The 12,005-nt window shown below is 37.5% G+C and overlaps 1 protein-coding gene across 5 annotated transcripts in view; it reads left to right on the top strand.

Annotated features, from left to right (window-relative positions):
• The window catches only part of LOC106059407 (sodium/glucose cotransporter 4-like), a 36,466-nt gene that overhangs the window by 16,688 nt on the left and 7,773 nt on the right, over positions 1–12,005 (top strand). For all 5 annotated transcript variants that reach the window (XM_056039314.1, XM_056039311.1, XM_056039310.1 and 2 more), the window contains 8 exons: positions 249–308; positions 5,288–5,392; positions 5,514–5,619; positions 7,417–7,497; positions 9,814–9,924; positions 10,026–10,129; positions 10,230–10,365; positions 11,013–11,120. In XM_056039314.1, coding sequence (XP_055895289.1) covers positions 249–308; positions 5,288–5,392; positions 5,514–5,619; positions 7,417–7,497; positions 9,814–9,924; positions 10,026–10,129; positions 10,230–10,365; positions 11,013–11,120 — 811 coding nt within the window. The remainder of the gene's footprint in view (positions 1–248; positions 309–5,287; positions 5,393–5,513; positions 5,620–7,416; positions 7,498–9,813; positions 9,925–10,025; positions 10,130–10,229; positions 10,366–11,012; positions 11,121–12,005) is intronic.

Below are 12,005 nucleotides of genomic sequence, written 5' to 3' on the forward strand. Positions count from 1 at the left end.
CAAAGTCTGAAAGGGGAACTTTACTTTTTTTTTTTTTACTTGTATTCCCTGCACTGTATAATATTTGAAAGTTAGCGCGTAGCCGCGAAAGAGAAGCATTTGCATAATACTGTAAAACTGTAAAATGATTCAGGTCAAGAGTTTTACTAATGTGTTCCTTTGATTGACGTATTGTGTTTTGATTTTAGGTCATGTATAAAATAATTTTATTTACCGTACATTCATATTTTTGCCTTTGTTTTCTACAGGCCGTTTACCTACTGATAGCGCTAGGCTGGGTGTTTGTTCCTGTCTATGTATCAAGTGGGGTAAGTCTTTTTTTTTGAGGGGGGGGGGGAAGGGGGGTTAGGGGAGGACAGTATAGATTTGTTTAATACTTTAAACCATTTTTTACAGAGATTATATCAACTCTATCAGTTTGTCTGGTAAAAGTTTGTACACGTTATTTCTCCCTCACCCTATGTCGGATCAAGTTGAAATTTCGCACAATTATTTCTTGTACCTGACAAAAAAAGAAAAAAAAGCAATTAAAAAAAACAACAACAGCAACTATCTATTAAACTATTGGTAATTAATTATTTTGTTTGGTATCGAACAAGGGAAAGATATTGTACTTGTCAGATGTGGTGGTATACGTTGAATTATTCTCCCTGAGAAGGCTTGAGCCCCTGATTTCGATTTCGTACAACTTTAAAAAAAATCCATTTAAAAGCGATCCCAGTAACTTTCACCCAGATACCCCATTCTTCCCCCTCTCCCTTTCCCGACTGGTTCAGACAAGTGACATGATCATATCAAATTGACAACTGGTAAAAATATTTCAAATCGCACAGATTTGTTATTGTTAGCCTATAATTAAAAATTTAATTAAATGACTGATCCAAACTGATTGATATAATTACATTTCAAATAAGTTTTGTTTGTATTTTTTAAAATTATTTTATATGTTTTTCTTGTTTATATTTCTAAATAAGAACAAACCACAGAGCAAGAGAAAACTTAGAGAAACCCGATGAAGATAAGAGAAGAAAATATCATACGAGAAATAAGACAATGAATGTGTTTGACGTAAAATAATAAATATGCTCGTTTAAGTGACTGACGACTATTTCATTAGAAAGATTGGAGTGTGTGTGTAAGTGTATGTGTGTGCATCTTTTCCAGACGTTTTGCTGTGCACCAGGGTCAACATGATCTGCAAAAATGCTAAACCTAGACTCCCTCTCTCTCTCTCTCTTTCTTTCTCTCTCTTGTGATTTTTCATTTTAATTACATACTCTGCTTGAAGCCTTGAAAGTGGCTCTAATAATTTCCCCCTTTATCATTGAACACATTTTATGGTGGTGATCAGCTCCTAAAGTTACCAGACTTTGACATTTTTTAAAAGTTGTCTGTTGCTGTCCATTCAATGTTTACAACGTCTTTGAATCTAGACGACACACACAGACGTAGTTCAAAGAAGGTATTTGATGAACACGTTTCAGTTTTTGAAGTCGATATATTGCACCCCCCCTCTCTTTTTTTTTACCTTTTCCGGAATGAGACATTAGATGTTAGGCTACTGACACTACATTGTCATAAACTGTGTCAGCTTCCCCTCGCTTCTTCTTTCAACCATGCAATGTCAGCATGACTTCACAAGAGTTTCTTTTCAATGAACCAAGTTCTTCAAGTTCATTTGTATTATAGCAGTGTGTCTCAAACTGTGTTCCGCGAGGCCTGAAAAGGTGTTCCACAAACTACTAAAATAATTAACAAGTAGGACACCCGTGAATTAAACTCTCTCTTAAGAAATAATCAAAGTGTTCCGCTACATACTCAGAATGGGTGAAGTGGTCCGTTATGGAAAAAGTTTGAGAAACACGGGATTATATTATCAATAGACACATGAAGAAGGAATAGAGCGACAGACTTGAGACAAAAACTAAGACGAAGTTTTGTGTGGGACTTTAAAAACTTAAGCCACTATTTTATAGCTGCAGGGGGCGGCGAGTTTCTTGGTGGAAATATTTGTTTTAAATTTAGGTTTATGCGCTAGATTTGAAACATAAGTTACCTACAGACTAAGTGGGTATATTACCGATCTCCGGTTAAGTGGGCATAAATAAAGTATAAAGTCTAAATGTATGTATAAATAAAGATTATTGAATGATTGTCCGTACAGAAGCTGTATATTATTATTAAAATACTGGTTACAAATAGGACCGGATTTACTGCACTGTAGACTGAACGGTCGCCCATGGGTAAAAAATATACATATTGTATATAATACAATAATTGGAAAAGGAATAAATGTATAAACAATTTTAAAAAAATAAATTTAAAACTTATCTATTCCTTCTCTTTGTATCATTGAAATTTATTAATACTAAGAATTGAGCACATTTAGATTAAAGCATAAAGAAGGTAGAGGCCGCCACCAAACATTTGCCCATGTACCTCCTCTTACGAAATTCAGGCATAGTTAAAAATCAAGTGTACGGAACGAGAATCCATTGTGGTCTACATTACTGTCTCATCTCATCTCTGCATGTGGTCTCGTCTGGGGCATTTCTTCTTCTTCTTCTTAAACTGTCAGGTAGAGTTGAGCCTTCGGCTCTTGGAACTGTGGGCCAGCAAAAGTGAAGAAGAGCTCCCTCTCACCGGCCTGTATGAAAACAGTGTACACTGTTCTGTCTGACGGGTGGGTCAGACTCGCGGCAAGAGGCCGCGTATAGATCTACTAAGACCCTCGCCATTTTTCTTTTCTATACCAGGCTAACCGTGCGGGACACGCCATTTATTATGTAACGGCCCCTTGAGGAACAGCGCCTAGATTGTGACAATGTTGTGGGAGCTTTTTTACAACTCCGCGCAGTGCAATGAGGATGCTCTCGCACCCCCTTAGACACCCCCACGGGAGTCTTGTTTTGCTACCCTTTAGCCTAATCGTTTCCTCCTACGATCGTTTCCACCCGGGTGTCACTATGAGGCAGGATGGCTTCCTCCAGGCATCTCGGTTCTGGGCGAGTCTCTCCAACTCATCAGATGCCAAGCTGTGTTGTTTTTTTTTCAGCAAAATCTCTCTGATCTTTTGTAATTACCACTGTTTTCACTATTACAACTTTCAACAATATTAACAAATACGTTTATACATTTTCCCATTATTTTTTATAGTGCTGCTATACTTAGTTGTTATTTCATGACACGATGAAACAAAGAATGGATTGGTGAGTTAATGTCATGTGATCATACTGATAGAGTGAAAAGAAAAGCGATGCAACGAGAATTATGTAACAGAGTTGCCTACAAGTACGCATCTTGCATATTTTGTACTCAAATGGACACCAAAATACGCAACGGTCCAGCAGATCAAAGGATGGGTGAAGGCAGATGATGTAGAGTTTATCTGTTTTTGTGGCCTACGGTTAACGAGGGTGTCATGTAGCCAGCGCAACGACCATCCGCCTTTACCTTAAGCAATGTCAGGTACCCATTGGAACTGGGATTCCGAGGTTAAAAATCCCAGTCTTCACCTGGATTCGAACCCGGGACCCCCGGTTCGAAAGCCAAGCGCTTTGCCGCTCAGCCACCGCGACTCCACTGGCCTAACTGATGCCTTATTGTTTTGAAAAGGCTTATTCTCTCTCTCTATGTGTATGTCACTATTATATTTACATTTTAAAAAATGCAGTTTACAAGATTACTATACGTTTTAAATTATGTCTAACTTATAATGCGTACTAAATAGATTTTTTCTCTTTAAAAAAGTAGTAAACATTTGTTTATGTGTAAATATATACTTAGTATAACAGAAGTTACATAACTTAACAATACAAATATTAAAACAAAACTTTTTGACAAAAATCTACAACTGTTTTCATAAATGTGTTAAAAATATGGGAATCGGTTGACTCCCCTAATAAAGAGCCTCAAGTGTTTGAGTGTTTAATAGTCAATAGTTGTAAAAGTGGTGTATTTTTATGAAAAAACTGCTTGCATAAGTGATTTAAATAATTAGATTTTTCGCTTTCAGAAAAGAAAAAAGTAGCCGTTGCATCAGAACTTTGAATGGTCTAAAATATTGTGATGTCGGATTTTCACTACCTTTTCTAGTTTAAAAGATCTAAACGGCACGGACGGACAAACGGACAGACATTTCACACAAAACTAATAGCGTCTTTCCCCCTTTCGGGGGCCGCTAAAAACTAGATGTCACTGATGGAGCTAAGCAAACCATTACATTTGGTTTAAGTCTAATTTCACTTGTAAAAAAAAATCCCATTATTTTGAATGAATTTTCTGTTGCCGCTATTATGGAATGTGAAGTACACTAGAGGCATTAGGATCATAAGATCATTGCCAAGTGACAAGAACGTTCTTGTTCTGACATAGTCTAGAAAAGTCTATGAGAAAGACTACAAGTGTAAATATTTGGACACATTTGTACAAAATGTCTTGTATAACATTATGCAGTGTTAACTTTTAGATTGCTGCCTTTCCTGTATGTTATCTTAGTGGTGTGCTTGAATGATTGAGTTTTAGTCTTTCCTGAGTATATTTCTTGATAATTAGGAAAATACGCATTTGTCCCTCAAAATCAAAAGTATTAAGTGTATCAATTAGTTTGGATCACTCATGTAATTAAATTTGTAGTGGATCTAGACTAACAATCATAAATCTGTGTGGTTAGAAATACTTTTTTTACCAATTGTTTTTGTTTAGTGCAATTTCATGATTTTAGCTTTCTCAATACGCTATGACTAATCTGGACCAGTTGGAAAGGGGTAGGGGGAGATAGAACGGGGTATCGGGATGATTGCTTCTTAAATGTTTTTGTTTTAAAGGCAACGACCTGAATTCGAACTTGTGTGCTAAATTTTCTAGTAAAGAGCCTACAAACATGGAAGATTGTATAGTTATCTATTGTTTCTATTTCATGTTTGTGTTCACTTAGCTTCAGACATCAATCTACAAAGGGGGATAATTCAGCTTATACCACCACTTTAGTAAAATACAATTTCTTTCCCTTGTATGAGATACCAAACAAAATGATTTATAACCAATAGTTAACTAATTGTTTTTTTTTAATTGATATTTTTGTGTTGCCGGGTAAAAGAAATAATTGTGCAAAATTTCAGCTTGACCTGAGATTGGGTGTTAGAGAAAATAACGTGTACAAACTTTTGGCCAGACAGACAGCTTTGTAATACATTCAAAACGTGCCTTGCATATGCCCTAATTGATCTATTGGCATCTTTTCAATAGACTTTCTTCACATTTCCAAAAAGAGTTCTTTACTTTGCAGGCTTTCACGATGCCAGAATATCTTAAAAAACGTTTTGGTGGCGTACGACTTCGGATCTTTCTGACAGTCTTCTCTTTGTTTAACTATGTCCTGATCAAAATATCCGTAAGTTTTTTTTTTTTTGGTTCCTAATGTTGTGAATAAGATGGCTAACAAATTTAATCTTCATTAATTCCTCTTTTGGCCTACGAAATTGACATGTTTGACGTCTCTTATTTTTTTTAAGTCAGAAATATTCTCTGGAGCAATATTTCTGCGTCAAATTTTAGGCTGGAACATGTATGCGTGTATTGGCATGATCTTGGCTGTGACAGCTATATATACAGTAGCAGGTACTTTTAGATCCTTGGTTAGACCTATATTAGAATATTCGTCTTCTGTTTGGGACCCCTAAAATCAAGAAAACATAAAAAATTGAACAGACGCAAAAATAGAGCCGTAAAATTAGTAACAATGAAAATTGACTATATTAAGACTATTAGTAAAATCTCTTGACATAAAGACACTTCAGGTCATAATACTAAAAAGTTAAGTAGCAATAATACATAAAACCCTAAACCGTAAATTGCAAATACAAAAATAGACGCCAATCAAATACTCAGATAACAAAATTTCTTAGTCCATATGCTAGGACAAATTCGTATAAGTTCTCCTTCTTACCTAGAGCCATAAGAGCATGGAGCAGGTTGCCAGAATGACTTAGCAGAGTTTGACTCTTAATTAGCACCCAGAACTAGACAGTGGCGTCAGTAATGGGTGCGGGCCGCAACGAGTGACACCCAACAGGGGTGACACCCAAATGGAAAAAAAAAAGTACTTTTGCTAAAGTAACAAATAAGCGTCTTTAGTTAGATACTCAAAACTATTTATTCATGTTTAACGTATAATTCTAGACTTATACATTTTCATTTTAACTTTGTAACTTTTATGTTTACAACATCAGCTGCGTGCAAAAAAGGGGGGGGGGAATTCAGTACTTTGTGACATCGTTCCTATCAGAAATAATGTACAGGCTTTCGAGATGAACTAAACTCGTTCTGACTTACGTAGGAAGGGAACATAAGTTGTATTTGTATGGTAAATGTTCCATATTTAAGTAGCCTAGTAGTCTAGTAAAAATACATTCTTACCAACGTTTTAAAAATGAAATTATTAAACGGAGTAAGTCGTTTTATATTGTAAGTAAAAAATATTCCACAACAAAATCGAATTAAAAAGTTATTTTAAGGAAGATCATTAAATGTCTTCACTAACGTCATTCTAGAATCCACTACCCTTTGAAGTCAGTACGGTACCATCCACCTATTGACGTCTTGTGTGTCAACTGACCAGGCCCTTTCCAAGACTCTAGTGTTTCAGCTGCTCAGGCCCGTTCCAAGACGTCTTGTGTGTCAACTGATCAGGCCCGTTCCAAGACGTCTTGTGTGTCAACTGATCAGGCCCCTTCCAAGACGTCTTGTGTGTCAACTGATCAGGCCCGTTTCAAGACGTCTTAAAACAGTTTTCCGTAAATTCTAAAAGTCTTTGTGCAGTTGATGTTTGAAATTAAAAATTTTTTATATGTATATATTATTGATAAAATGTAGTAAACAACAAAATTTTTAAATGGAATAGACACTCGTTTAACATTTGTTAACATTCAATAAATGTAAGTTATTAGCTTACTGTATTATGGTTCAGCAAAAAGAATAAATCTAAGATAGTTTTTTTTTTAGTTGGGGGGGGGGTGACAAACTGAAAAAATTGAACCGGTTGACACCGACCCTAGTGACGCCACTGCGACTAGATTAGGACATGTAAGATTTCTAAGATTTAATTATCTTTTTTTGAAGGGACATTTGTAATTCTTAAAAGAAGAGAACATTGATATCGATGCAATAATAAAGGACGGGGGGGGGGGGGGTCTAAATATCGAGAAGAGTCAATGTTATATTAGCGTAGTATTAAATTGTCTTCTTTTTCAAAATAATTTATGTGACCTATAATGTCAATGACATATAATGTTAATGACCTACAGACCTATAAATGTCAATGACCTATAATCATTTTGTGACTTAAGCATTGTCACTAGCTTATCCAGAACTTTTCAGTTTATTTAAAAATAACATCTGATGATGTCAACTCCCCAGGTGGCCTCACTGCCGTAATCTACACTGACACTCTACAGACAATCATTCTTATAATAGGAGCTGTCGTTTTGTTTGCTATAAGTAAGTACTATTGAAAAAAAAAGTTTCTACTAGGCATCAAGGTTAGAACGAGATCTTGATGCCCTAAAAAACCCAAAACATTTCATTGACCAGACTTTGAAAACTAGCCGCGCGCATTGCTATGCAAGTAAAAAAATATAGTGTGACGTTTCTATTACATTCGTTCTATGGTATTAAAAGTTTCAAAGGTCCTTAAAAAAGACACACACACCCCTTCCGTAATGTCACACTAGTCAATAAGTCCATTGTTCTGTAAGGGAAAGAACCGTAATAGAAGAGGCAATCGGCGCCGCAGATAACATCCGCCGAGCTATTGGAGCTGTCGTTTTTATGCAGTGGGCGCCCTCATATTACGGCGTGAGGGGCAATGAAAGGGCAGACGCCCTCGCAAGGGAGGGTGCAATGGCAGCCACACACCTCGAAGCACCAAGCACGTACTTACAAGCAACGGCACAAATCCGAGCACTCATGAGAAGTGGTTAAAGTCCTGGGAGGAATCCGACAGAGCACGTGGTGTCTGGCAGCACATGCGTCACCCAGATTGCGACGATCCATGGTGAAGACTGAGGAGGTCAGAGCAGTCAATTATTGCGCAGTGCAGAACGGAACACTGTCCTATTGGGGCATATTTTGCCCGGTTCCGCACGAACTTTGATTCCCGATGCCGTCACTGTGGAGAGAGCGTCGAAACAGTGTCGCACGTCTTGTACGAGTGTCCCCAGCTCCGCGAGCTAAGGGGGGACCTGTCTGAGCAGTCACTCGACTTGTATGGTAGCTACGAGGCACTACGCCGAACGGCTAAGTTTCTTGCCAGAGCACTACGGGAGGACTAGTCCTTCCTGCTCTGATTTTCAATAGGAGTTCATCTCAGGTAAGGGAAAGAGAGTCTCTTGAATGTTTTGTAAAGCAGTGCTAGGGCCTGATTTACGACAATGCAAGACAGGTCAGAACAAAGCAGCAGTCCATTGAAGTAGATACCCTTCAGAGACGCTGGAGATGGATTGGTCACACCCTTCGCAAGCCTGCCTCCAACATTACAAGGCAAGCCATCACATGGAATCCCCAAGGAAAGAGGAAGATATATACATGGCGCCGCGTTTTGGAAGCAGATGGGGTCAGTTTGAGAGACTCGCCCAAAGTCGAGAAGCCTGGAGGAAGATGGTCCCCAGATGGAACCACAGTTAGAGATGCGATGAGAAGACTGTGCAGTCTTGAAGTCTCCACATTTGAAAAATGTAAAATTTTAAGCATATTTAATATAAGAAAAAAGAAAAGAAAAAAGATTACATTAAAAAATATTCTATTTCTTTTTTCCCTAATATGACATGCTTTTAAATTTAATTTCTATTGAAGCTTGAAGAGGGTAGGGAGTACACTAAAATCCTGCCCATGGCCTTCATTTATTAAAATTCGGCCCTGAAAAGTACTTCACTGTACCCCCTTCCATGTTTTCTTTCATGTATTTTACACTCGTATAAAAGGAAAACTACCGTGAATGGGGCTTCCGTTTTAGCGCAGTTGTTTAGCGCAGTTATTTAGACGGGAGGGGTTCTAATAACGATTTATAAAACACACATTTTTTATAATAAACATTGTTGTTGTTTTTTTTCACAATACTATACAATAGAATTTATCAATAGTATACAATCTTGCCCTCCCCTCCCCACCCCGAAAAAAAAGGTGTAATAGATCTGATTATTTCATGCAAATTTTGGATGGCTGCCTGGTCAAGCGGTATGTGCTCGTTTCGATGGTCCAAGGTTTGAGCCCTGTCCACTTCATCCCCCCGCCATCCTATGGGAGGTTTGGACTAGGATGTAATAACCTTCAAGTCTGATGTATCATCTGAAGTGTTTATAACATACAAACTATAAAAAGTCCGATTCCTACCCGAGACCACGACATGCCTAACCCAACATCGTAAATTATAGTCGTGATGTGCGAAATGCACAAGTTAATGTCTATCAGCTTAACCAATTGCATCGATTTTTGTTCTATCTTTCTTTTATTTGGTTTTTGGACAATAGCCCTTCACACATCACGCCAGCAACTAAACGGTAGCTCCCGTAAATCAGCTTCCTCAAAGTGTCCTGCTTCACCCATTAAGTAGCCTCTAATGGGAGGAGAACTCGTGGAGTGGACAGCTGCTGGAGAGTAATCTTTGCAAAACCAAATGACCGAAACACATCAAGAGATTCTTTTTTCTTGGCACCCTGCTCGATAACAGATTCTCATTTTGCACCAAGGTACACCTCAAATCGAGGCTAACTTTCCATTATTTTCTTTTCTTGGATTATTGCATGTTTCTTTTCTCAGCACTTGTTGACGTTGGAGGCTGGAATGAATTCTTGGCACACTACGCCTATGCAGCTTCGAATTTAACCCTGAGTGACCCAGTAAATTACTCCTGCGGGATGCCTAGAAAAGGTCAGATATTTTCTTTGGCGTTTTAAGGTTAAAATTGAAGATATAATCGCTTAATATACCTATTACCAAACAAATGTTTTCAATATACACCTGAGTTACAGATTACATGCACGTCTGGCGAGATGCAAAAACGGGTGATATCCCCTGGCCAGGGGCAATAATTGGCTTAACCACCATTGGATTAACAGTGTGGTGCAATGATCAGGTGAGAGACACGTAGACTTGTCCATGCTTGAGTTCACTTTATTTCTTAGATTAGGGAAAATGAGTTGAAATTAATACTTTGATCATGTGTAACACCACAGATCATGGTTCAACGATGTCTGTCTGCTAAAAACATCAGCCACAATAAAGGTGGCGCTGTGTTTGCAGCGGCCTTGAAGATTTTCCCGTTTTTCTTGTGGATCGTCCCAGGAATGATAAGTCGAGTTCTTTTTCCGGGTGAGTAAAAGAAAAAAATTAATCAAATAAAAACGACATAGTTACCAGTGTTTAAAAATTAAATAAATAAAACAAGTGACGTTGTTTTGGCTTCTAAGTAGGACCCTTAATCCGCTTCATGGATTCTGCAACAAGATCGAGTCATCACGTTCTATTGAAAAAGAAATTTCAATACTTCTTCGACAATGCGATTCCACAGTCTCTACGTCTTTCTTTGTCGGTATTGTCAAATTTCTCGTTTTGTTAAAGTCTTACTTGGTAGCGTTTGTTTTCTGAACAGGGTGATGACCTTTCTAAATCAAGCCGATTACAAACGTACTCTCCTGCTTCGTTATTGGCCAGTCCTAGCTTCCATAATGTAACTTTATTTAACTTGGGCACTTCTTACTTTGAGAGCTCACAATGCCGGTCGACTAGAAATCGTAAGACGCATCCCAAGACCTCCTTAGATGGCCAATGTGGACACAAACGTAATTTTTTTTTTTTGTGGGGTGGGGGAGGGTAAAACTTTGAGAACCACTGATTTAGTCTGTACGTCGTCAACATAAGCGTAATACTTTAAGACATTTTCCATATTCATTATTTAACAATGACTTTAATATGTATCTGTTATTAATGTTTTCCCATGTATTTTTTTCTCTGGACAGATGAAATCGCTTGTGCGGATCCAGAGGCGTGTAAACAAATATGCGGCAACGCTGCTGGATGCTCTAATATTGCATATCCACTTCTGGTCCTTCGCAAAATGCCGATTGGTAAATTCCTTTCATTTGCGTGTTGCGTTTAAGCATGATATAAATGTATATATATAGATGGTAATAATAGAAATACATAATGAATTCATTTAGAATGTATAGCTAGCTATTCGTAAACAAAATGGACGTTAGTGAGGATTTTCACACTTTTTGTTTTGTCACAGTTATCTGCACTTTGTTTACATTACAATACTGAAATATAGAAAAAGAAGAGAAGGCGACGTGGAGAAGTGGGGGGGGGGGATATAAAGGAAATTAAGAAAGACAAAATTAAGGAAAAAGAAGATTGGGATGATTTAGAAAAAAAAAGATAAGTAAGCAATGTCTAAAACGCAGAGATCACTGCTTTCTATCAAATATTAAATCGCAAGACTAGCAGTTGATCATCGTATCAACTATCATTATTACCGGTAATTAGATGTCCATTTGTTTTTATTAAATAGTTTAGTTATGTTTATGATTTTGTCCATATTTATTTTATTTGGGTTACCAACGAAACGAAAGAGTTTAGAAATTTCATTTTACAATGCTAAAAAAAGTGCATTAGCATTGCCTCAAATTTTATAAAATATAAAGCTTATCAACACTTTCAATACTCTCTACACCAGATACGGTACGCCAAAAAAAAGTCTATTTATAGCTATCCGCCATTAATGGGAATGTAACACTAGGGAACAGAAAAGAGAGAGAAAGAGAGAATGATAAAGTACATTTTGAAGACAAATTTCAATGGAGACATTGAAAGACACGAAAAATAGTGATCTCCCTGCATAACTTTTATGGCCTTCGTCAGAAATGAGATGAATGCATGGAGATCAGCTATGGTCGGAACGATGTCGCTCACACATCAGTCCCCCCCCCCTTCCTCCACACAGCTGATGTATA

Source organism: Biomphalaria glabrata, chromosome 8 (assembly GCF_947242115.1).
Source record: "Biomphalaria glabrata chromosome 8, xgBioGlab47.1, whole genome shotgun sequence".
Taxonomy (NCBI): Eukaryota; Metazoa; Mollusca; class Gastropoda; family Planorbidae; genus Biomphalaria; species Biomphalaria glabrata.